General features: G+C 40.4%; 3 protein-coding genes across 3 annotated transcripts; 1 reads left to right on the top strand and 2 right to left on the bottom strand.

Moving 5' to 3' along the window:
• The first annotated feature begins 1,291 nt into the window (after nucleotides 1-1,291).
• On the top strand, nucleotides 1,292-7,630 carry LOC133965831 (5'-AMP-activated protein kinase subunit gamma-1-like). The gene is made up of 13 exons (XM_062400400.1): nucleotides 1,292-1,405; nucleotides 2,092-2,143; nucleotides 2,234-2,334; nucleotides 2,917-2,998; nucleotides 3,093-3,151; nucleotides 3,357-3,402; nucleotides 3,495-3,549; nucleotides 4,264-4,390; nucleotides 4,550-4,715; nucleotides 4,818-4,855; nucleotides 5,076-5,222; nucleotides 5,693-5,792; nucleotides 5,925-7,630. Exons 1-13 carry the CDS (start codon nucleotides 1,397-1,399, stop codon nucleotides 5,933-5,935), a joined length of 993 nt encoding a protein of 330 aa, XP_062256384.1. The 5' UTR covers nucleotides 1,292-1,396; the 3' UTR covers nucleotides 5,936-7,630.
• A 442-nt stretch (nucleotides 7,631-8,072) lies between these two features.
• On the bottom strand, nucleotides 8,073-17,095 carry LOC133965825 (activin receptor type-1B-like). Its single transcript, XM_062400385.1, has 9 exons — nucleotides 16,948-17,095; nucleotides 14,506-14,751; nucleotides 13,917-14,183; nucleotides 13,600-13,830; nucleotides 13,338-13,505; nucleotides 12,013-12,169; nucleotides 11,771-11,895; nucleotides 11,532-11,662; nucleotides 8,073-11,123 (listed from the first exon to the last, which is right to left on the bottom strand). The coding sequence occupies exons 1-9, from the start codon at nucleotides 17,012-17,014 to the stop codon at nucleotides 10,998-11,000; spliced, it is 1,518 nt and encodes a 505-aa protein (XP_062256369.1). The 5' UTR covers nucleotides 17,015-17,095; the 3' UTR covers nucleotides 8,073-10,997.
• Nucleotides 17,096-18,261: 1,166 nt separating this feature from the next.
• On the bottom strand, nucleotides 18,262-23,170 carry ankrd33ab (ankyrin repeat domain 33Ab). Its single transcript, XM_062400374.1, has 5 exons — nucleotides 22,971-23,170; nucleotides 21,837-22,145; nucleotides 21,601-21,730; nucleotides 20,866-21,006; nucleotides 18,262-19,840 (listed from the first exon to the last, which is right to left on the bottom strand). Exons 2-5 carry the CDS (start codon nucleotides 22,095-22,097, stop codon nucleotides 18,945-18,947), a joined length of 1,428 nt encoding a protein of 475 aa, XP_062256358.1. The 5' UTR covers nucleotides 22,098-22,145; nucleotides 22,971-23,170; the 3' UTR covers nucleotides 18,262-18,944.
• Between the last annotated feature and the right edge of the window lie 3,231 nt (nucleotides 23,171-26,401).

Here is a 26,401-nt window from a genome sequence, read left to right as displayed (position 1 = left end):
ATACAGCAGGAGCAACACTGGCATCACCTCCAGTTGGTCCGTCACTTCTCGTTATAACACACATTTTTAACGTCTTTACCCAAAATAACCCGGTGCACTACGTCACACACTACAAACTTTCCTTAAAGGGGCAGGCCATACCTGCAACACAACAGCTCTCGGTCTCATATACAGATGGCAAGAGAAAGCAGAGAGGGATTTTTACACACTGTCTGATAAAGATTCCGACAGTAAAGGCAAGGGGTAGTGATGGATAAGGTTTTCTTTAACAAGTTAAGTCTTTCATTCTCACTTTTCACTTTAAAACTATGACATGAACTGAACTATGAACTAGTTTTTAAATGGTGAACTATGACCGTGAACTATTCATGTTTACTTGTATGAACTGAAATTGTAACTAGTTCATGATAGGTGTAAACTTGCACAACACTGACACATTGTATGAAAGGGGCATGGCTTGCTGGTTATCTTGAGAAATTGTTGTGCGGTGACACCAGGTGTATTACGGCACCTACTGTACTGTGACTTGTAGCGGAAGTGGAGTCAGCTGTGAACGTACCCGGTGTTCTGCCGAGCTCCGCGTTCCCGTCGAGAAGTGCAAGCACCTTTGGGGAGCGCGCACGGCTACAGGGGAAGGAGGGAACGACGTCACCATACGTACTGATCTCTACCAGCTGATGTTATGTGAGGGTTTTAACACAGACACTGTCTTACCATATACAGTATATGTGTCTTAAACGTGCTGGACTTGTTACATGCTAATCTCTCTCCAGGTCCAAAATCTGTTCGACCGATTACCCCCCCCCCACCCCTTTCTTAAGTGACACACTAATGTCCTGTGCTGTTTTGACTCATTATTGATAACGTCATACATCTGACACTCATCTAGTCAGAGAAAAGAGGAAGCGAATCTCAGCAATTAATCCAGTACACAATGCCAAAGAATCCACTCACAGTACAAATATATTTGTAGGAATCAACAAACCGATTTTGTTTCTCCCTGCACAGTCGTATTGACACTTAAATCAAAGTGGGATAGAAAACATGTGTTTAGCTCAGGCTTCATTTTATTGAGTTTGGGACTTTTCCACATTTTAACACCAACGAACTCAGGAACATTTACGGATCAGACCAATCGCAAAGAAACGCTTCTTCCACCGAGTCTAATAAATCATTGACGACATGATAGGCCTCGGATCATTTATCATGATTAATAAACACCAACAAACGAGAGCGTATAGATTTGAGACATCACGTTGTCTCAGAGCTCATTATGCCTGGCAGCGTCTGTTTGGCCTGTAGCTGTGCGCGCTCCCGCGAGGTGCAGGCACTTGTCTGCCGGCAGGCGGAAGTCCTCACAACACCGGCTCCAGGAAGGCGAGACGGCGGGTGCAACATGGAGTGTGTAAGTTATTTAGCGAACTTCTGCGGGTACAGGTCGGTGGTCATCTAACAAACACGCTCCACCGAGGGGGAGTTACACGAATTGCGCTAGCATGTTAGCGGCAGCAGCTAATGAGCTAACTACTTCAGAAGCTAGCCTTGTTTGGCTGTTATGCTAATCCAACGTGAGGAGTGTATACATTTGTAATGTAAATACGGGTTCAGATCATTTACCAAGGCTAATGTAGCTAAATAAAAACCGACCGTTTGCTACGTAACATCTCAGCGTGGTACCGCCGCTAAAGGCACAGACGACACAAAGTCACCTCGACTGACTTCTTAATGTCCCCTGTGACATGAGCTAAAGCTAACACTTAGAAACCGTTAAGATCCTGGTTCTGTTCGCCAGTCCGGCTGCACTGAGCCACAACCCTGGGCACCGTGCCTCCGTTTGACAACCAGACACCATAGTTCACTCTATAAGTGATGACGTTTAAAGAGGGTACAACTAGCTGTAGCTACATGCTTTACTCAAGTGAGCAGCTGGCTGGTGTTGACTTCCAGTTCATGAAGTGATGATCAATGAGGCTCTGTGTATCGGTGGGTCTGTTGTAATGCAGTAGATCTATTGTTAGTGAGATCGTGAATATCAAAATGTATTTAAAGAGGCAGAAGTCAACTTTAATGACATTTCTTTCGTTCTTTCAGATTTCGATATCTACTGAGGATTTCGAGGGCAAAAAGGACCCAGTCCCTGAGGGTAAGACGCTCACATTAATCTCATGAGACCAAAATGACAACCAGTGACATTTAAAATGGGCAAACAATCATGTGTCACGTGTTCCCTCAGACCCGGAGCACAATGTATACACCAGGTTCATGAAGTCTCACCGGTGTTATGACCTCGTACCTACCAGCTCCAAATTGGTCGTGTTCGACACATCGCTTCAGGTAAAACATCAACCAGTCTGACTAAGCTTTAATGTGAAGGTGACACAGCTGTTCCTGTTACTCTCTGTCTTTTCCCCCCCGATTGCACTCGCCTCCCCTCTCCCCCGTTTGTCTCTCATCCATTTTTCTCTGCTCACCCGACGGATAGAGGCAGATGGCTGCCCATGTTGACTCTGGTTGTGTTGGAGGTTTCTCCAGTCGCTGCTCATTGTGGCAGCTGTTGTGTTTCTCTAGAATAGTGTTAAGACTCGGCCTTACTATGAAAACTTCCACTAGATAATGCATGTTGTGATTTCAATTCAATTAACTTCAAAGCCTTTATTGTCATTGCTCAGTGCAAGGTGAGGGTGAGTGTCCCGGCCAGGGATACAAAAAGTAACATACAGACAAGTAGACACATTACAGACAGACCAAAATGTTAATATATAGATTATATAATAATAAATAGAATATAATAGCAATGAATAGATTAAATGTTCAAAAAAATACAATTGAATTGAAAAACATAAGCCTAAGAGTAATGCGATCTATTTCTCATTAGCTAGGTAAAGACTGAATCCTCTGGTTTAATTCTTGTTACAGGTGAAGAAGGCGTTCTTTGCTCTTGTTTCTAATGGGGTAAGAGCAGCTCCTCTGTGGGACAGTAAGAAGCAGTGCTTTGTTGGTAAGTGTAATCTTCATTTGGCTCAATCTCACTCTATTTTTAAAGAATAAATTAAACAAATGAATAATTAAATGTTTCTTATCTTCCTCTACAGGTATGCTAACCATCACAGACTTCATTAATATTCTTCATCGCTATTACAAATCTCCATTGGTAAGATGCTTACAGTCCTTGAATTGTAAGGTTAAATGTAACATATTACAGCCTAAACTTAATTTGTCCTATGTAGGATTTTCACTCAGATATGTATATTGCTGAATGTGCCCTTGCTTTCTTTTCCCTTTGTATAAAGAGCTTATCTCGACCTGTTTATTATTTCCTCTGGAGTCAAACCCTGTTTCTCTGTGTAATCTTTCAGGTTCAGATATATGAGTTGGAAGAACACAAAATTGAAACATGGAGAGGTGAGAATGTTTAAGAAATATCCAATATGTCTCCTGTCATTTACACTGGTCATCCTGAAGGTAAACGTTATTGTATGTTTTGTTTATAACAGAGTTGTACCTTCAAGACTCGTTCAAGCCCTTGGTTAGCATTAATCCCAGTGCAAGGTGAGTGCTTTTCTGTGTTTTTCTATTGCTTGGTTAGTCATTATTTCATGCATCAGCATTTTGTCTTCGTTGTTGTCCCATGGCGTCTCCTGAATGCAGGGTAGTTGCATCCTGGAACATAAAACCGGGAGGGGGGCATCGGATGCTTAAGTCTGTGGCATAAGTTGTTGTATTTTCAGCAGATTTTTATTATAAGTATACTTTATGTATACTTTTGGGAGATTTCCTTTAAGAAAATAGACTCATTTAAAAGTAATCCTGCACTTATTTTGCTGGGCTCTCCCTTCTCTCTCTGGCTTGTTGAGCGAAGGAGGAACTTTGAATTGTGTGTTTATACACAGCAACCTGGATCCTGTGTGGTTTTCAGTAGCAGAGATGTCATCCACTGTCTCGAAAGTCCACACCCAGGGTTTTTATGTACACAAGTTATGTGGCTTATAAAACATCATTAAGTTATCAACACATAACAATTTTAGTTCCACTGATTTTTGGTCTAAAGTTGCTGGGGCAAGTGGCTGGATGAACTTTTGTTGTACCTACAACAGGGATTTTATGAATCCCAGTCTTAAACCACATGTAAAGTTATTATTTTTACTGCTAAGACACTAATATCAGAAATCCCAGACACAAACGGTTCAATTTACTTTTATTTTATTTTATTCATCCCTAATACCTGAATTAACTTGGTTCTCTTTTAATTACTCTTCATTGCAGCTTGTATGATGCAGTATCGTCTCTGCTGAAGAACAAGATTCACAGATTGCCTGTCATCGATCCCCTGACAGGGAACACGCTCTACATTCTCACACACAAGAGGATTCTCAAGTTCCTGAAGCTTTTTGTGAGTCCAATCGGCTTCTCTCTTCGCTGCTACCACATTCAAATGTAAAACATCTGCCTGTGTTTTTTCCAGCGGAGCCCTGCTGAGGTCTACACAGAGTTGAGGAAACAGCAACGTACAGTTTCATTCAGTTGTTTATTCTCTCGTCACTGTTTCCAGATATCCGAGATGCCAAAACCCTCATTCTTGAGTCAAACCTTAGAGGACCTGCACATCGGGACCTTTAAGAACATAGCGGTGGTCCGTGCAGACACGCCGCTGTACACGGCGCTGGGTATTTTTGTTGAGCAGCGAGTGTCAGCGCTCCCCGTTGTGGACGACAAAGGTGTGTGGGCTGCTTGAAATGACACCCTTGTCGTCTTGACATGAATGACCAGAGACCTCTTGAATTATGTTTATGAACTGAGGTGCCGTCTCTCTCTTGCAGGTCGAGTTGTGGATATATACTCCAAATTTGACGTTATAGTAAGTTGTCATCTGTCTACTTTATTCTACCATTTTCTCTTTCAAGCAAATAGCAGGTTTTTCCTGTTTTATTTCTTATATTAAGTAGAGCTGCAATTTGTTTATGTTCTTTTCTCTGAATTGCTGGAGGATTCATTTTATAAAAAATAAATATATATTTTTTTTTAACGCAAATTTTAAAGGAGAGAGATTTTTAACTCAATGGTGTGTGTTCCTACAGAACCTGGCAGCAGAGAAGACGTACAACAACCTGGATATAACAGTGACCAAAGCCTTGCAGCACCGCTCTCAGTACTTTGAAGGAGTTCTGACCTGCAACAGACACGAAACCCTGGAGGCCATCATCAACAGACTGGTGGAGGCTGAGGTGAGGGTTGGATGTCAGTGTTCAAGAGCTTGCTGCACCTGTAGCTGCTTTATGCCTTGCTGCATGTGGCCTTTTGAACTGTCTGGCGTGTGAAGGAGCTTTAAGGTATAATGAAAAATCTCTGAAATGCTTGTCATCAAAAAGTGCCTAAAAGTCAGCAATGGCACCCATGCTGTTTTTATTCTATTTTGTGGTAAACATAGAAACCCACCTTTAATGAGGTCAAATAAGTACTTTGTAGCAGAAGAACATAATGTGCATACAAATATCCTTCATGGTGGTATTACTGCAGAGAATGAATAACCCTGAACTCTGCTCAGCGTTCTCCAGTTAATTAGACACAAAGATCTCATGTGTGCGCATGGATGTGTTCCTGTGCATCAGTTTCTCAACACATTCTTCTGGCAATAGTAGAAAATGTGTTTTGCTTAGTTAGAAATAACACAGATGTCCTTTTCTGTGTCGCTTAGGTGCACAGGCTTGTGGTGGTGGACGAACAGGAAGTGGTGAAGGGAATCGTCTCGCTCTCAGATATTCTCCAGGCACTTGTGCTGACTGATGGAGAGGAGGGTGAGTACAGTTGTGTTTGATATTTGGAGCAGATTTAGGCGCACATTCAAAATAGAACATTTAAGAAGCTTTAAAAGAAGCGTAATCCTCAACACATTTGCCCTAACATTTCAAATTTTAATTTTTTTTCAGGCTCGGCTTAAGTTACCAACACAAGAAAAGGCTAAACGGTTTCAGGTCGGAGCAAAGCGAGAGCAAGAGAGAGAGTGGAATTACGACAGTGTCCGACCATCATCATCCATCTCCTTTAACTAGGTTTCCTCTATTCGCACCAAAATATCTGCCTCCATGCAACAAATTTGAAGTTCACCTAGTTTTAGCAACACAGCAATGTATAATTTTAGTCACACGCGACACTTCAGGAGCTCTTGTAAATTGAGCCTAATCCGAAGTCACCAGACGAGTGTGACAAGAAAGATGCGAAGCACAAGAAACCTCGAGCATCATTCCCACATTTTTCGCTGTTGTTACTAATGATTTTGATTTGATTGCAAAGGCATTCCTGATGATGATAATAAGTTATTTCCAGATAAAATGAGCAATCATACATTCGCTTAAGGAAAACCTGATTTTCCTGTATTGCCTTTTGTTGGCAGCATTCAATTACTGTAGTAATGATGCTGAAATTCAGATGCACTTCGACAGAACCAATCGAAGGGTCATTTTCAACACTGTAACTTTCGTTGTTCTGAGGCAACACCACACACTAAAACATTTGTTTGTTCTTTGTATGTTTAAGAACTATGATGTTATGTTCTAGATTATCCATATCCTGTTAGTTTCATTATTTAAATACAGATGGAGGAGGGAGCTGTCAGCCTTCTTATTTTAACTTGAACAACCACCTTCTTCCAATTTGCAAAAACCTATTGATGTAGTGTTACAAAAGTATTTACAGTATCTGTATGTGTTCAGCCACATACCTTCCACATATTACCTTTTCGAGAGGATTGAACATTTATTTAAGGTAATTTGTTATTTAAACACCAGGAACAACATGGAGATTATCAGTGTCTGTAAATAGTCCAATAATTTTCTTTCTTATGGTTTTACTCATTTTAAATAATAGTAGATTTTGACAGATTTCAGCATCAGGATGTCTCCCTACAACTTGCTCTGGATGAATTTAAACTTAAACTAATTGAACTGCATTTATGTCCACACGAAATTGACAGTTACCAGTGTGAGAAGAATCAATGGGTTTGGCTTTTTTGATCTGTTGTGTTTTCAGAAAGCAAAGAGCAAACCTGGAAACAGCACTTTAGACCCACAAGTCAGCCTCGTTGGTGAAGTCTAGAACAACATTGATTATAAGACTGACGTTATTCTATGTACAACCGCTGAATATTTATGGGTTCTATGTTTTGCAATTTTATTTGTTCTCACATGTAATTAAATGTACATGGATGTACATTTTACTTTAGAGAAAAGTTTTTTTCCCCTGCAGGTTTTGGTCCCTACTATTTGGGGTTTGGCATTATTAAACTTAAAGTTTTTGAAAATGTGGTCTATCAATTAAGACTAGTGGTCAATTTAAGTTTCTGGTTTGTTCATTTTCTGATTCATTAGTTTGTGGAGTGTTAATGTTGATCTCAGAGCTTCTGATGTTAGGTTTATTCAGCTGTTTTCAGTTCATTATCTAGTTAAGGAATAATTTGATCAAATTCACTAAATACCAGCATTTCCTTTACAGTTTCAAACGATAATAGGCCAATGACACACTTTGTTTTGGTATACATGAAATATAATGTGTTCAACTGTATGTAAATGCACAGTGTTTTGTACTAATCTGCATTGAGATTATAATTTAAAAGAAGAGCAATAAAGGTTCTTTGGAGTTTGTTGTAAATTGTAAATTTTGGGTATATCTTGTGCTGAATATCAAACATAACTGCATTGAAATACCTTTATTAACAGCTTTAAAAGATGAAATGCAGAGTTATTAACAAATGGTTGACCACATCCCATCCACTAGATATGGAGCAACATAAGCATTCATTGACATTCCTGCTTCTGGCTTCCTTTATGTCCAACTCCTGAAGGAAATGTCTGTCACTGAGACGCTAAAAGCTCCATGATGTTCACCAGCGAATCACTTACTTGAAATGCTCCCCAGACTTTAGAGGAGCTGCAGAGTTGTGATAGTTAATCATCACTTCAAGAAAACGTTTTCTTTAACTATAAGTGTGAACCAATACTAATGTAAAATATTTATTATAGCTGCTTTACCTGTTCAGTGCAAGGTAGATGATGCGAGAGATCAAATAAAAGAGAAACACACAACATAGGAAAACCAATGTATTTATTACTCTATATTAGAAGATACATGATTGAAGTCCTGAAGGGGTTTGTACATGGATACAATTGTCTCTTTGCTATAACTGGACAGAGACCTGGAAGTTAACACAATTTGTGGTTTAATACCCAATTTCTTCCCAACATCCCACTACTGGAGCAAGGTGGTAAAGCCTTTAAATACACTATGCAGTTAATTTTGTTTAACATTGTAAGGCAAATACAATTTGACAAACATACCTCTCTAGTGTTTATGGATGACATTCAACCACATAAACTGCAGAGCTTCCCAGTGTGTCCAGCCAAAAACAACAGCATCGAGTGCAGTCTGTCTCTTCTTGCTCACATCCCCTAAGACTTTAACAATACAGTAAAGGTGAGCGAGGAGATCTAAATGATTAAGTACTGGTCAAACACATTGGAGACGGTGTTGACTCATTTCAGTAGTATTTAGTTTCTTCTCCCAGAGATTCCAAAGAAAAGTCTGATTCTCTCCGGAGTGTACTGCAACCGACTGCCGTGGTTTGTGTAAACATTCTCGTTTTCAGTGGCGCGATCTTAAATCAACACTGAGCAAAGATGATTCTGAGAATAATTTGGTTTTAATGCTGTGAGGTCAGTAGTAGTGCACATCGTGGCCTTTCAGGTTTTCATAGAGGTACTCACAGCCTACACACACAAATAACATGGGACAGACTATTCACACAAACAGTACCTGTTGCTTTTGCATACAACTAGAAGACAAAAGTGCATCTCTTTCCTGAAAAAAAAACTGTAGATGGATTTCTGACAACTTTAGCACAAAGGAAACGGATCACATACAGTTCGCACATTGGGTAAGTAATGCATGGTATACAAAAAGGAACCGCGGGGGGGAGCGGGGATTCAAAAATCAAATATTCCTCTCCTTTATCAGAGAGCGACAAAATAACAGGTCAACAAAAGCAGTGTTTGACAATCATACAGTAATGTTACTTCAGAGGTCAGAAAGTAGACTGTTACGTGATTCTTTTTGAAACAGAAGTCTTTGATTTTCTTCCCACCAACCAAAAAGCTGGTATAAGAGATTCAACCATCTAAAACATGCCCTAAGTATCAATCAAATATATATATATATATATATACACAAGTATCACCTGAAAAAGCTAGTTAATGTGCAGTAGTTATACTTGGCCAGGGTAAATGAGCCCGAGGGCAAAAGAACACTGGTCATGCTTTGACAATATGAAATAAAACAAACAAAACTACTACTCAGATTCCTGGAGTTAGTGTTAAAAGTGAATAAAAACAATACAATACCACCTCGCATTTAATCTACAGTGTAAATAGTATTGGCAGCTGCAAAGGTTCATCTGTGTATACCAGCTTATCTGAGGGACTGGAACCATTGTACACACTCATGGCAGGTTACGCTCTGTGGTTTCACTGAGAGAGAGAGAGACAGCAGCTGCATTCAGAATAGGACACCATCATATAAACAGACTACATATACCACTGTGCAACATGCTGCCTGTAGTGTTTTGCATTAGTAGTGTCCAGATCTGAAGCCAGCGGGTGACATGAAACCTACAGTATCAGATGACCGGGAGCTGTCACTCAACAAGTCAAATCCTCCATCCTAGAAAAATGCATTATTATTTAAAAAACCCTACATGGGTATATTTCTTAAGCTATTTTTAAACTGAAAAAAATCTTTGATTGATGAAGACAACCTGAGGATTACAACAGTTTATGGGAAAGGCTAAATCATGCTTTGCAAGGTGCCCTTCTGCCCGGGCCGCACTGGGTACATGTGGACCGTCACGCTGATCTGCTGTGTCTTGCCAATGTGATTGCTTGCGGAGCTGCTACATGAATTTTCTGGAATGGATTCAGCTCTTTACTTTGGTAAAGGATCTGTTGCAAAAAAATGTACGCTTGCAACCCATTTGACAGATATAGAAATTAAAACTGGTGAAAGATAATTTTCGCTGTCTATTTAGCTGGGAATCGTGCGCGCCACGTGGTGAAAATAGCCGGGATCCCGCCTCTCTAGAGGAGAGGGCTCCACATGTGTGAAATGCACCTGAGATGCGTGGCTCACACAGGCAGTGTGACCACTCTAACCTGATAACATGGGCATCGAGATGAAACGTGAGACTTTCTGCGATCCACACGTGTCCAGTGCAGCCCGGCCGTAATGCTCCAGTGAACGTTTGGAACACCTTGCTGAAAGTCAACTTACACAAACTGTCTCAACTGCACATGATGACATGGTAATCTGCACTGAACTAAACGACAACACTGCAGCAGAACCAGACGGATTATTCTCTAATGATTTATAAGCCGTTTGTCATGTGCCTGTGGGCTGTAGCCCCGGCCACAGTTGCCTCACAAACACCCATATAGATTAGATCTAGTCACTTAAATCACAGAATAGGTAAAAAATAAGTTAAAACACCCCTAACCCTCCAAGCCCGTCCCCTTCCAAGGACAATAAAAGTGAATTTTGATCGTCGACTATCAAGCATAATGGATCAGCAACTTATTTTTACAATGTTGACTGGTTAATTACATGTCCTGCTATTGATTGCATACAATTAATTACACAGGAAACTCAAGGATCCTTGTTAGTATGGAGTGTAGAGAGGAACAGAAAGGTTCAGGTAGGGCAGCAGTAGCTGTGGACAAGACAGGAAAGGTGTTCTTGGTAGTTTGGCTGGGTAAGCGAGGTAGGGTTTGTCAGAAATCAAGTGGCTTCAAAACTGGCAGGAGTGTCTATGGACAAATATTTTACAAAGTGCCACTCTCCATCAGGTTCTCTTACTTTGTGCGTTCTTCGGAGAAGGGCCCGGAGCCTCCGTCTCACTGTCCTACAATCTGGAGCCGGGCCCCGCTCAGTGCTCCTCCCCAGTGCTCTGCTGACTCCACTTAGACTTTAATGTCCTCTTGAATGCTGAGCTGGGACAGCGTCTTTTTCACTCGCAAGGCTGTCAGGCGGGCAGCTCCATTCGCATACCAACACTCCCTCATGATCTTACCCATGACCCGCAGAGCCTGGAACAACAGGAGGTGGAGAGGGAATAGGGAATTAAGGTGTTATGACATTATAAAATTGGTTTGATTTGAATTCAGCACAGTATTTCACATGGCTTTAATAGATATATTTAGTTTGACACTTATTCATTGTTTTTCAACCAGTCTATAATAACACTAAACTCACCACAATGACTGTTCAGATTTAGAAATACCACATACCAAATAGAAACAGTGCCTCAAACAAGTTTTTTAACATCAGTTTAAACATAAAACAACATTAGAAAACAATCCTTATTCATCTGTTAAATTAATACTAATGGCCGAAACCACAAGGACAAGCTCTAGGTTGTATTAAACTAGAATTACTCTCTGCAAACAGTGCATATATTACTTATTACTTTTAATCTATTATCTGTTCTGCCATACCTCATAGCTCTGCCACCAATTTGGGATGTTGGGTCGTAGCTTTTGGTCACACGCCACTTTCCTCATCTCCTCTATGGACGGATCAGAAGGTACCAGGTCATAGTAGGGCAACTGGTACTCTTCATGGATCCCTGGTTACACAGAACAGTGTTGAGTTCAGAACAGTGCTGTGATCTCAGCTTATATTACTTACAAAGAAAACCACAACACAGCGGGAGTGAAAACAAAAAGAATCTGACCTCCACTGTTACAGCGACGGGCGATCTCCCAGTAGACCAGCCCCAAGGCGTAGATGTCGGCACATTTGAACGAGTCAAAGTGTCTCATGTTGATAGTCTCATCCAGAACCTCGGGAGCCATGTACCTGTGAGACATAAGAACAATCCCACGCTGTAGTGATGTACAGAATGAGGGAATATTCTAGAAAAGGGGTCAGAGATGTGAGTGAGAGAGGCAGACTCAGCGATAAGTGGACACAGACCTCTTGGTGCCCACCCTTTGATTGGGGGCGATGTCAATAGTGTCGTTGGCAGAGTCATGACGGACGGCCAGACCCAGGTCAGCAATAGCACAGGTGCAGTTCTTCTTCACAAGGATGTTCTTGGACTTCAGATCTCTGTGGGCGATGCCTGGCTTTCCTATCAAGACACAAATGTACAACATAATAATCTTGCTTCTGTATTCAATTCAATTTTTATAAACATATTATGGTCAATTATACACTTAAAAAAAATGTCATCTGGAAACTACAACACGAATAATAATATTCTTATTTGGGCATCAGCTTAGTTAATAAAAATAGAAAAGAAGAGTGAAGTCCTCAACTGCACTTTTCTTTTCCAGTACAGGCAGTTAATATGACTCAGGAGAGAACTGCCTAGAAAGATAATCAGTTCATTATTCACTGTGCGTGACTTTTCATCAGATGGCAATTTCTGTTTCTTAAATGCCGTGTGAAGGGACACGTGTCTGTTAATGTGGCAGCGGCTAAAAATAATGAAAAGGTGACACATGACATGAGACCACAAACACATGCACTTGCCCGTACTAAAGATATAAAGTCTGTGGTTGGAAAACAATTAAGGGCATTTAGAAACGTAGTACAGTTCATCACACTGGATGTCCTCTGCTGCTTGTTGACAGGTTTATTATCTATTTAATTTCGCTTTTTGCAATGTGAAACACACGTTAGACATACAGCAATTCTTAAAATCCTATAAGTTTGTTCAAGATATACATTACAAACCTTTGTAAATAATAATAAGACTACACAATTAGTGAATCTCTTCAGCCTGTTGTGACACATTCTGTCTGATTACTCAATCCTGTTACATCAGAGGTGTTGTTGCTCTCTGTGGGTGGGGAGGCAAAGTACGAATACGTGTTTCAAAATCAGAAAATTCACAGAAGCATCACTGAAAGTAGTGAAAAACCCTGGTTGATATAAGCATGTATCATTTAATATATAATTTAAAAAAGCCACATCCTGTTTTGCCTCCTGCCTGGTCTACTTATGCGTCACACCTCTACTGAATGTTTCCTGTTGACATTAACACACCTGACCTGGACCACCTCCTGATGCTTTCTTCATATGTGAAAGGAAACTTGAAAGTTCCATGTCTGATAAAAGCTTTTGTGATTAAACTTCATCACTCCAGAAACTAAGGCATGTATGAATGTGATATCAATTTAGTTTTAGCCGCTATTTCAAAGTGTCACTATTCAAACCATCATGTTGATTAAAGGTGGAAGCCAGTACAAATGAAGTGACGCCTAAATACAAACACATGATTATACAAACATTACCTTGCGTTCCAAGTATCTCCATGTGCAGATGTGCGAGGCCGCTGGCAGCCGAGAGTGCCAGTTTGATCATTCCTTCAGTAGTGACAGAGTAGCGGTTTAGGTAGTCAAACAGAGAGCCGTGCTCATGGTAATCTGACACTAACCACAGCTGGGTCCATGTGCCATTATCTGAGACAAGAATATCCAAATAGTTCAAAATTAATAATTAAAACACAAATATCAGAACCTCAAGTAGTAAATTATTCTAATAAAAGGTGCTCACCTTTATTGTCAGCAGCTATAAAGCCCAGAATGTTCTCATGACGGAGCATGATGGTCTGATAGATCTCAGCCTCACGGAACCAGGAGCGCTCTTCTCTGGATGAGAAGATCTTCACTGCCACATCGCCCCCCCTCCAACGTCCTCGCCACACCTCTCCAAAACGCCCCTTTCCAATGATCTCCTGCAGGACGATAGTTCTGGCCACCGTCCGTTGGACAAACAGAGGCAGACCTGCTCGGAGAAGATGAGAATGGAAACTAGTGTAAACCACAACATGAGTACTGACCAACAAATTTATTATCAGACTGTCACCTGACCTGAGCCTGAACCAGATGTGGAGAGATCATAAATGAGGTCCTGCAGGGTCCGGTCTTTGGCCATGTACAGGTGGTCACAGGAGGGGTCCTCCATCTCCAGCCTCTGCCTGTAGTTGTAGGCCCTCTGGTGGTACTGATACAGGAACAAGCTCACCAACAGCAGCAGACACAGCAGGAACAGCGGCCCTGCAATCACAGCGACCAGTTCCACCAGCCCCCATGTTCCACCAGGGCCGTAGCCGCCCTCCAGTCCTGACGGAGTGGTCACTGAGAGGGTAACAGAGGAATACCATATTTTGACATCAACTGACTATTTTCACCGACATGAACTGCTTCATGTTCTGAACATTGATTATTTCCAGTTATTTTACAAAGAAATTTCTCAACACTGAAAGAGTATTCAAATTACATTAAAATGATTATAATACTGTTAAAAGATCTGCTTATTCTCTCCCTCTTGATCTCATACTATTCAGATGTTTGTTTTTGTGTCGCTTGCAGCATGTTTTGTGTAGTGTGTTACATGTACAACACTCACGGCTATTGATTTCTCTGCTGTCTACGCCGTGTGACCTTTCGTGGCTCTCACCTGAGGGTACTTTGAGGTCGATGCTGTTGCAGTAGTCAGTGTAGCAGCAGTGGATGTTGAGCAAGCCCTCGGCACCGAGGCAGTAGAAGGGCTGTCCAGGGGGCACCAGGTTGTCCCGAGTGATGCAGATACGTATGTGCTGCTCTACGCCTTCAATGAAGGAGGTGGAAGCCATACAGGCTCCATCGGTCTCACACTGGAAGCCGGTCCTCTGACACTGGGCAGTGGTGCAGTTACACCAAAGAGCTGCAAAGACAGATGGGCAGAAGAAACCGCACAGTGTGAAAAAACATTATTTTCCTGACTGAACTTTGATCTAAAAGCACTTCAAGAAAAGCTATTAGTTAGTTTGTCCTGCTGTAGTTGATCTGCCTCTGTATTGCTTTAACCATGATAATAATAATAATATAGATGTATTGCTACAAAACATTAACAGTCAGTCAAATTGTACAAAGCACTATGTTTACAAATCTACAAATGATATGACTAATAACAATGAATGTTGAGTGAATGATATACATATGGGTATATTCATGTATGGATAATGGATCATTGGATAATTTGGATAGTATATATATGAATGTTTTTCTACTTAGAATACTATGACTATTAGTATGTTATATAGATTTTGGAGACAGCATCAGTGTTCATAATACAAACAAAAGCATAACAAGAAAGTACCAACTGTGAGTCATCAGACAAACCACAGACTGAGACATCCTGTATGAAATTGAGTCAAGTTATTAAGACACAAACAGGATTTGACATTAAAGAAATGGTTTAACGTTTTTTGTGGTAACCGTCTTACAAAATGCCAACACCTACTTGGCAGATGCTGGTTGTCAAATATGAGAAACAAAAACAACCACAGAAGAAAGAAAGAAGATCAATGCTGACTAAACGTGGATGAGCCTGACATTTCAGACTTTCCACTGCTATACATATCACAGCTTTAGTACACAGTGGGCTGATTGTTTTAAAAACACATAAGAATCACTAGACAAGAATGGGAAAGGAAATTCACAAAATGGGGAGGGGGGCTCCTGCTCCTGGCACTATTTCAGAGGTGGTAAAACCGGATGAAAGGAAAAGTTTCACTTTGTCCCAATTGTGTGGGATTTGATGACAACCATTTTTTTTAAACTGTAGCAAAGATTTATAAAAAAAAAAAGCTTTTCGGTTGTCAACAAATATTTGAATTAGTCAATCGACACAATATGAATCAGTACCTCTTCTGATTATTGACCAATTCTTTATATCATATTTCTGGTGAAAACAATAACAAATACTTTCAGCTTGTCTGAATATTTATAAATATATATATATATTCTGACAATAAGGTGAATAAATCACTAAAGATATATTTGTTTAATTTAATTGTAGATGGTTGTGAGTTGCAGCATTGGACATAATGATGCAACTGCTCAGATTAACAGGATTTTAGCATCAAATGAAATAGATCTTTTTTTAAACAAACGTTTTTATTTGTTTGGTTATTTTTCAAACTGTTTTCAACTAAATGCGCAGGAAATATATAGAAATAAATAAGGATAAAAATGCATACTCAACATCCACTCCTATTCTGCCCCATCAGATAATAAGCCATGCATACGTTTTACCTGCTGTTTATTACACTTACATCTCTTATAGACAATAAGTGAAACAATTCAAAAAAATATATATTAAACACTTTGACTCAGGACCCTGAGTAAACACACCAGACTCACTCACGATCCATATCATGATCAACGGTGTGCCATGCAATCCACACTCAGTTCATCCTAAACTTGATTTGAACTCACAGTATTAGCACTTAGCTATTTTCTTATATTATCAATCATTATAACAACACTGTCAAAAGTGTCTGATCTACATATGTAAACATTGGACACCTGATGTCTGCATGTGCACATCCCCTCGATATTCACATTAGAGCAGCTGAAAACCCTGACGCATGTTATTAACATGTTCATGTGTTATTATCAGGGAAGCTACAAGTCTAATGTCTGTTGACAACATGAATGTGAAGCACAGAGAGAAAATGAAATGCTTTAAATGTATGTGGGGGAACGTAGCGTGAGGAATACACGGCTCCAAAACAAACAGTGTTTACAGTGAGATAACCCATTGAGCTGACAGGCTGTGCTACAGGAACACACACAGGAACACGAGAGGCTAACACTTCCACCACAACCACAACGTCTAACCTGTAACACTATAGCACGACATGTCATTCAATAACCCACACATCTATATGAAGTAGAACTCACATGGTGTCATGTCTACGGCTCAGTTACATTATCAGTTATGCTAGGCTGCCTAACCTAGCTAGCATTAGCTCGCTGCTAGCTCCCCACATCCGTTCGGCTGGACGCGGACGGCGGCGGCGGCCCTGAGCGTCTTTATGTAAGAAAAGCCCCAAACCAAGAAGGAGCCACTCACCCTCCGAGCTTCTGAACAGGACCAGCTGCAGCACAGCGACGGACAAGCACATCCGTAAGTGAGCCATGGTCAATGAATTCACGGCTCATCGCATTGACACCTCTGGTTAGCTGACGTTAGATGTGGCGAGACGGTGACAGCGAGCTTACCCGGGTTTACTAACATGGTCCACCAGCAGGCTGCAGCACACACACACACACACACCACACACAAACACACGCACACACACACACACGCACCGCACACACAAACACACACGCACGCACACACAAACAAACACACACACACACACACACACACACACACACACACACACACACACACACACACACACACACACACACACACACACACACACACACACAAACGTCACTCCATAATTGGGAGGACACTCAGTATTCCATAGCCCCTATATATATACCCTAACCATCCCAACTAAATGTCTAACCCTAGCTTAACCTTAACCCTAATTTATTCTAACCATAACCCTACAACCAAGTCTTAATCCTAAAACAGCCCATTGAATTTGTGAGGACCAGCCAGAATGTCCCCACAATGATGGTATTGAAGCAAAATTGGTCCTCACAACTATAGATACAAACAAACAAACACACACACACAGATGACCTTCAGTCAGCAGCAGGTGATTATTTGCTATCAGGCTCTCATTTAGTCAGTTGAAGTGGAGAAAAGGTTCCTTCTGTACCTTATGAATTTGTCGGTTCACCTCTCCCTCATCACCTCCATCCACACACACATTCTGCCGGGGGACTAAAATTGTGGTCTGATAGGTTTGACAGCCGTCAACATCGACGTTGAAGTCATTGCTTGTATTAGGATTATATAATAATTTGGATCACCAAGCTGAATGGAATGCAGTGCGAAGCGACGGCCCTGCAACAAATCCCCCGTCCTGAAGGTTATGACGTTTAGTTTGTGTTAAGCAGATGTTGATTCAAACTGTATTTTGGAGGATGTAGTTTGTGGTGCTGTTGAGCTGGATGACGTCTTTTAGAGGAGTGTGTCTGCTGTTCACCCTACCCTCATTGATTGAAATGTGGGGGGACAAAACCAAAGGAGCACTCGTCAGCATAACTCAATCCAACAGCCCACATTCTCCAAAATGATCATATACTTGAGTCACATCTGTAAAATAGTGTCACGAATTGCATTTGTAGCTACAGGTTTGTAGCACATGAGCCAAAACATCTCACATCTGTCACATTACACATTGATCCATTGTTGAGATAAGATTGTCGATCCATACGGCTTTGAACACAAATTAATTATTTATAATTTTTCACTGTCTTTTAATAATTATTCATTTCATACCGAGTCCATGCACTCACAGAGTAAATTAGCAAGATAAATCATATGAATTTTGTATTGGCAGAATCAGAAAATGGCATAAACACTGTACAGTATTGACAATTTACTTTAGCTGACTATTTACAAAAGATAACTTACAACCGGAAACAAATATTATTATATGAGCTAGTAATATAAATGAGCTATGACACAGGTGTATATTTCTTTATTTGCATCTTGCATAAGGGAATGATTGTTCAGGTTTACACAAAGTGTCAGTCTATTTTTTGTGAATGATGAGGTAGATACCATGACAACTTTAGCACTTGTGAAACTGAATCAATCAGTGAACATGGGTTTCATGTATTATATCATAATCATTTAAGATTCTATAAACTTCAAATATATTCATGTAAAAATAAACTTTATTATTCTGTTCTATTTCAAAATATATATTTTTATAAATATGTTATTTGTCTCAACCTTTAAACTGAAAGCCTCAAACTCCTAAGGAGTCTCTGCAGTTCTCACTTGAGGCCCTCGGTGAGTCAGCGTTCCTCTTTGTGGGTTCCGTTATCAATGATACCTTCCAATGTATTTGGTTTCGGTTCATTAGTCCTGAGTTGAACACATTTCAAAAACATTAGGGAGTAATCGCAGGAGCAGAAAAGCCCTTATTCTTAAAACTCCTAGTGTTTGGTCTTCTTGCTGTCTTTCCTTTTCTCTTTCTTTTCTTTCTCTTGCTTCTCTTTCTTTTCTTTCTCTTGCTTCTCTTTCTTTTCTTTCTCTTGCTTCTCTTTCTCTTTCTCCAGCTTCTTCTTCTCTTTCTTTTTCTCATCCTTGATCTCCTTGTACCTCCATATGGGTGGTTCCAGGAAGCCCTTGATCTTCTTCTTCTTCTTCTTCTTCTCTTTCTTTGGGGTTGCCTCTGTCGGCCTGATGATATCTATCTTGGGAATGCAGCCGGAGGGGAACACGCTGTTCCTCCTCGCCATGCTGCGAGGAATAAATGTGCTAGCGACTTTGGTGGAGGCCAATGATAGGATGCTGCCTCGCCGCATTGTGTCGGCACAGCATGTTGTGTCGATGGAGTCTATAGAGTGGATTGTGGGGATGATGTGTGACACAGAGCCGTTGCTGTGGCATACCGACGACTCTTCCAGCTTCTTGTCTGGATGTTTCACCACCAGCTCTGGTACAGCCAGCCGCCTCTTCCCCACCTCTGGAGGACTCTTGGGGCAGAGTGGACGGCATCCAGTTGAAATTAGGGGACTATGAACACTGGTGGTCATGCGGACCATGTGGTCCAAGACCCCGTTGTCCTGTGGGTCACGAGGTAAATTGAACCCAAATGTGTTTTTTATCCGCTGGGTAATCTTTTCTGTGGCGCTTTTCTCCCCTGTGGCCTTGGCTACCTTCTCCTTGAGCTCAGGCCATTCAGGGACATAACTCTCACAGAACTGCTCAGCTTTTGGCCGAAGGTTCAAGCGACGGAGGCGATGCAAGGTCTCATAGCGTCCTGTTTTCAGTGCCCAGTCCCGGGCACATTTTCCTTTTGTGGAGTCGACTTCGTGAATGTTTGCTCCTGGAAAGAAAGATGGTAGATCAGAGACACAAAGCGAGCAGGCGTAAATATCTAATCAGAAGTTCAAAGAACATTGGAATCAATCCATACTATAATCTCTGAGTTTTCAGAATCTGAATTGTCTTTCTTACTTTTCTAAAGAGAAACAACAAATAATGACATGCAGTGATTTTAGAAAAAGTGTGTCATCTAAAAATATCTCTGCAGATGGCTTATCTCCTGCCCGCCTTCAGGACTTGGACGGCAGAGATTACTGCAGGTTGAGTTAAGATGTGGTAACGTCCTCAGAATGATCCCTTAAACCAGCCTGGCGTCACTGGCAAGTTCACTCGCAAACAGATTTAGCCAGATTCAAATATGGACGGGTAAACCATGGGGTCATCTATTCTCACCACCAGTGCTGTAACTGTTCATTTAGCTGTACGAGTCCTGGGTAATAAGCTGGGGTTTCCAGGGGTTTAGAAAATAAACAGATCTAATATTAATCATAGGACAGAAGCTTTTGTGTGAGTATGACACTGTCAAAAGTCTGTTTCACCGGAGGATGAATAAGATTTGTTTATATGGGGCATTCTTGTGAGTCCTGGCAGGACAACTGCACTAAGAGTCATCAGAGAGATACAAACGTACTGTGACCCATTATCTTATATGTGCATGTATATGTATTTATTTGACTTCTTTTTCATGGAGGATTGAACGGACAATGAGTTAATTTATGCAATTGACAGATCCAATGCTTATTCACTATTATTTATAACTATTATGTAATACAAGCTGGCTGCTTTCCAACTAACATATTCTTTTAAGGCAATAAAGCGCCTAAAATAAAACAATTTCCCAGAAGATATAACACATTATGAAAGAAATCAATATTTGTGTCGAGTAAACAAGAGAGGAAGTACTGTGCCTGACTTTATAAATCAATACCAGTGTATGTTGTGTATCGTAGAAACTTACAAATTGCTGAAAACAGAAAGTGTATGAAAAAAAGTCGATAGCTGTCGATGTATTCCGCTCTTACATACCAGCCATAACGAGGGTAGCCACGACATCATTGCGCCCGGTCATAGCAGCTTTGATGAGGGCTGTGAAACCACGACAGTCCTTTATTTCCAGGTCTGTACCGGGATAGTAGTTCAGGAGATACATGACTGTGCTGATATGACCTGGAGAGTAAGACACAAGAATTCAGAGCTTCCATCAGCAGTTTATCTGAAATGTGTAACATTTGAAAAAAGTGGTTACAATAAAAATCTCAATTCACTTGAATCAGGAACATCGGGGAGATCAGTATGATCGTAAGTTAACGAGGTACCAGTTGTATTGCCATCACCAAATGGGAACTATTTCTATCTCCCCATGTCATTGTGGCCACAGACCATTATTCAACATGTGACCCTCTCACAGAGATGTCATGCACCTTCCTCCAGTTGTTATCTATCAAGGTTCCTAACTCAACCTTGGCTCCTGTGCATACTGCCATAGATAAAAGGGGACTCAGTATTATAACACTAATGTGTAGTGGATTTAGTTAATCTTCCTCTGACTTCACTCTATGTAGAACTGCCATCCTGGGTTATCGGCCCAAAGATAAGACAATGCAGACAGGGAAAACTAAATTAACAAAATAGATTAAAACCATACATAAATATCTATAACTACCATAATTGTATAGTTGTTGTTGCTCTATATTCTCCCCTTAATGCCTGTTTTATGCATTAAGTAAACTTTTTTATTCTTGTCTTGTGTGTACAACTCACCAGCTTGGGAAGCGATCATCAGTGCAGTGTTGCCTTCATTGTCCTGGTGGTTTATGTCTATAAAAGGACAGCTGTGAAGCCCATACACGATATCTATGAAACCTTTGCAGCAAGCCACCATCAAGCCATTCTGGTGTTATAAAGATAAATAACAATGAAATTAGTTTTGCGATTTCAACGAAATAGTCTTGAAGAAATTCTGGATTATCATTTATCTGAATGACCCAGACTCTCACCCAGCTGTTGATGTCCAGTTCCATGACCTCCTCTTTTGTGACCCCTCTCTCCAGAACTCGCTGCAGAGAGACGGGATCATTGCGGGCGCATGCTTGATACAGAGTCGACACCGCACCTCTGCTCGTTATCTCTGGCGAGTATTCAGGAAGCACCGAGTCATCGGAGAGGATGCTGTCTGAGTTGTACTCGCTCGCTGACAGAGATAAACCGTCCTCGTCCGGGCCTGAGCCCAAGTGTGGATCCACCGCTGCAGTCGCCATCCTCCAACAGACGAACAGGTGAGACGGTTCTATGTCCTTTGGCTACATCTACAAGAAAAATCAAAAAGTATAAATCTGAGGATTTTTATAGCAACAAAAGGTGCAATTAGTACACTTTAGAGATGGAGACTCAGCGTGGATGAATTTTCCCTCCCTGGAAAAAACATCAATTACACATAATGCCAAGTTGAAATAATCTCCTCACTGTGGGAACCAAGTTACTGGTGAATCACAACATGTACTGTATATACGTCAAGCCTCAGATCTGCCACACTGATCCATCAGAAGTGATCTTTTTGACACTTTGAAAAGCATGAGTTTGTCAGACGAGGATTATGTGGAGCTGTATGGGCTCAACGTGCCTTTAGTGTTGAGTAACTGGATCAGTATCTAAAAGCCCTGCTGAACATACAGGAGGGCTAAATGAGGAACAACCCACCTCAGAATAACCTCGGTCACATGTGGTCTTGGTCAACTCACCGTTTGTCTCTATTTGGCTTTTTAGACGAAATATTTTGGGTGTGTGTTTTTCAGGCACCTACTGTGTCACAAGCGTGTGTTTCTGAAACCGTGAAACCAATGGAGCATAATCATGATTTAACGATATTTCACATCTGTAAATTAAAAATCACCGACAGTGGTTTTTCCTAATGTCTTCACACAAATTGCCATTTTTGTGTTGCACAAGAAAACCGAACAACTTATGAAAAACCTTTTAATACAAATTATTTCAAATTATTGATGCCACATGTTTGTTCAGTTCCATGAAATATAAGTGAAGAAATGCAGCATTTATCATCCTCCATCTCCTACAATCCTCTACAACCAAACTGACACTGATATATGAATATACATATAAAGAAAAAAACTTACCCTAAAGTGTAATAAATCAGTTGTAGATGTATCCACATGTTAGCTTGTTCTTCTCACAGCTTCTCTGAATGGATTCAGACTCAAAGTTTTGACTTCCTCTAACAGTCCCACTTGTGTTGATCCCACCCTGATGTTTTTAGAGCAGTGTACGGGTCACGCTTTGCTTCCTCCTGATACTTTACCCATTTCCAGCCCTCATATTGTCGTGATGACATAAAACTGAGAGGAGGAGCCTTCGTGGAGTCTTCGCAGAGACTTTTGTGTGTTCAGCTCCTGTGCTGAGCTCATCCCACTTACCACAGCTTTATGGAGAGGATTACTTTCTACTTTGGCAACGGTCATCTTTTTGCAAAACACCAGTGATTCCCACACTCTGTGCTATTGTATGTCTTTTACTTGGCCAAACTAAAGATAATTTCTCCATGTCTGCTATTTTTTCCCTGTCATGTAGATTCCCCATGTTTTAACTTTGAGATAATCTCTCATAGGTACATCTGTCTGACAGGATAATGACACAAGGGGGTAATAACAATCACAACCACATCCTGTCTACTGTCATATATGAAACAATATCTATTCATGTAAAATGTAAAGTATTTTGTATTTGGTCCACAAATGAGTCATTAATCTAAAATGTTCACTGTAAACTGCTTAAGTCAGCAGACACTAATTAATTGTTAAGACTGACCAGCAGTCAAATCCCATCAGAGGTGACAGATGGGTCAGAATCCAGGTACCGATTCATCCATTCCAATTCAGTTTAATCAGAGCAACAGCAACACAAGTCAATTTGCAGAAGGACAGTGGGAGTTCAGGCTGTAATGATGGTATTTCTCAGATTTCCCACAGGATGGGGATCTCTCTCTCTCTCTTTGTTCACATGCTCTGATCTCAGACTTCAGCCATATAATGCTGTCCCATTCTGAAAACTCATGAGTGCTTATTTGTGTTCTAAGTATCACAAATGTACATCTATATTGATATAATTTAAATCTGAATCTCTGTTCTTCAAGGTGAAGTCTAGCAGAATGTCTGTATATTCGATGCAGTCTTGCGCCAGTGTAGATGCTGAAAGACAAGTTCTAAAATGTATAAGCACATAATACATTTTTTATTATATTATTATATAGGTGGTATTACAGGGTTTGCCCTATGGTAATACGTTACTTGAAGCTCCTACTTTGGGACTGGACACAGAGTGAAACTCGTCTCTGAGGCGTGACTGGACCTGTCCCTCAGATAGCCTTCTGCAGAGAGGCCTGAGGACAGATGACCCTGCAATTGACCAGCTGTCCTCATCTGCCCAGAGGAGAAAAGGATCTGGTGAAGAAGTCAAATGTGTCTCATTTGTGCTTCAGTTGGACATCAAGCAGGATAGCAGAGTTGTTAGTTCTCTAAGGTCCTTTTCACTTTTGCCTTTTTTTCCATAAAGACAGAAGAATGAGGCAGAATTTAAAACCTTAAGGTGAAGAAACAGGACGCCATATCAGGACGAAATCCAAAGGAGCAGAAAGAAAAGCCAGAGATGAAGACTTTGGCCAAAGTGCAAGGCAGGACTGGACAGCTTCTGGGATACAGGGTTGATAAAGTGAGTGTCTGGTCAATGTTTCAAACATTGTTCAAATGGTTATAATTAACTTATCATGTGGCTCCACAAACATTGTGGGAAATGTAACTGAGAGTCTACTAACTAAAAAACAAGAATAATTAAGAGTAAGAAGAGTACTGTATGCAGATTTTCTGTTGTCAGATTTTGTTTTTGTAAAACCATTCTCTCTGTGTCTACTTTAATATATATATATATAATAAGAATCGATAATTCTATTATGAAAGTAAAGTTATGTATAGCAGTACTCTACTTTTCCAAGTTTTTCAAAAGTTGCAAAACCTTTCTTCAATACAACCTCTGTCTTAAATTCAAAGTTACTTGAAGTTAGTTTGATATAACATAAACCCTTTAATCTTTTATATGTCTTGTCTTCTTTGAGCCTATTTTATGTTTTGCTGTCTCCCATCACTTTTGTCTTGTCAGAGAAATTCCTCGGATAAGATAAGAAACTACTCGGACTGAAGCAATAATAGGAAAGAGAGAGGGGTGGAGAAAGAGGGAGGTGAAACAGAGTGGAGGAGTGGTATAATTAGCTCTATCACTTTTTCTGTTCTGTTACTGTCTGACTAGTAATCGACCCATCATTCACATTAAAATGCATATGGAACCAGAATTAAATGCTTAACTAAAATATGAGGTATTTTTTGTGATTTACAATTTATTCTATTGGAAAAAAAAATCTGAAATTGTAAACCAATACACAAAAACACAGACCCACCCAACCCCCATGTTCAGCAAATCACTGTAAAAGGTTTTTGAGGATCATTAGGCGTGAAAGCGAGAACCAGGAGAGTCAGCCAGCTAGGTTTCAAACACCTTGGAGAGGTTAGACCAGAGTCTTCCAGAATCTAAACAATTCATCCTTAATTTATCTTTTTAACAATCACTTTCTCCTGTCTGTCTTGTGTGCAAGATTTCAGACATGAGCCGGGAGAAACTGTTGACTGATGAAAACAACCGGGACACCAAGACGCAGTTCAAGTGGGGCAGGAAATCCAGTGTGGCTGCAGGATGTGAAGGTAGTGATATGTTTGTTTTTATGGTTTTAAAAGTTTTAGTATTCAATCAAGTATTCAATAACCAATGTTCACTGATCCAATAACAGGAGGCAGGTAACATCAGAACCCACCTCCTCCTTCAGGGGCTCTCAGTAAAGAAACGCCTGAAATGGATTCTGAAGAGGCCACTGCCACTATTTTTATAATGTCGTGACCTTTGCTAGACTTGGCAAGTACTTACACTTTTAATTCTTTAAGTATATCTAAAAGAAAACACTTACTTACTTTTACTCAAACAGAAAAGTTTAATGTGATATTTTGACTTTTATTTATTACATTTTTGTATATTTATTTGTAATTCTATTTAAGTAAAATGGTTGAGAACTTCTTCCACCACTGCACTTTGCACACAAAACCTAAAATAATTGACTGATTTAATACTTGAAATACTTAAAGTAACAATTTACATCCTAATCCTAAAAAACAACTAATTAGGCATGTGCACACTCTCATACACATGCATGCGCATGCAGTAATCCTACATTGTCGGAGGATCAGTGTGTTTCAGCTCACAGAGATCATCATTTTAGCAGTGTTTTTAAAAGCTTAACTCGACGGCCAAGAGAGCAAGAGCATTTTGATATTTTTATAGCTGTAATCTGTCCTTGGTGGATTGAGATTCCACGGTTGTGTTGTTTAATCTGTGATTTGTGTACTTATCTGTGTGTGTGTGTGTGTGTGTGTGCGTGTGTGTGTGTGTGTCTCATACAAACAGCAGCTGTATTAGAGACAAATTCTTCTCTGTTTGTTTTTTTGTCCTTCTT

This window comes from Platichthys flesus, chromosome 2 (genome assembly GCF_949316205.1).
Source record: "Platichthys flesus chromosome 2, fPlaFle2.1, whole genome shotgun sequence".
NCBI classification, from domain to species: domain Eukaryota; kingdom Metazoa; phylum Chordata; class Actinopteri; order Pleuronectiformes; family Pleuronectidae; genus Platichthys; species Platichthys flesus.
Note: the sequence above shows the minus strand (reverse complement) of the source record. Positions and strands in the feature narration are given on the sequence as shown.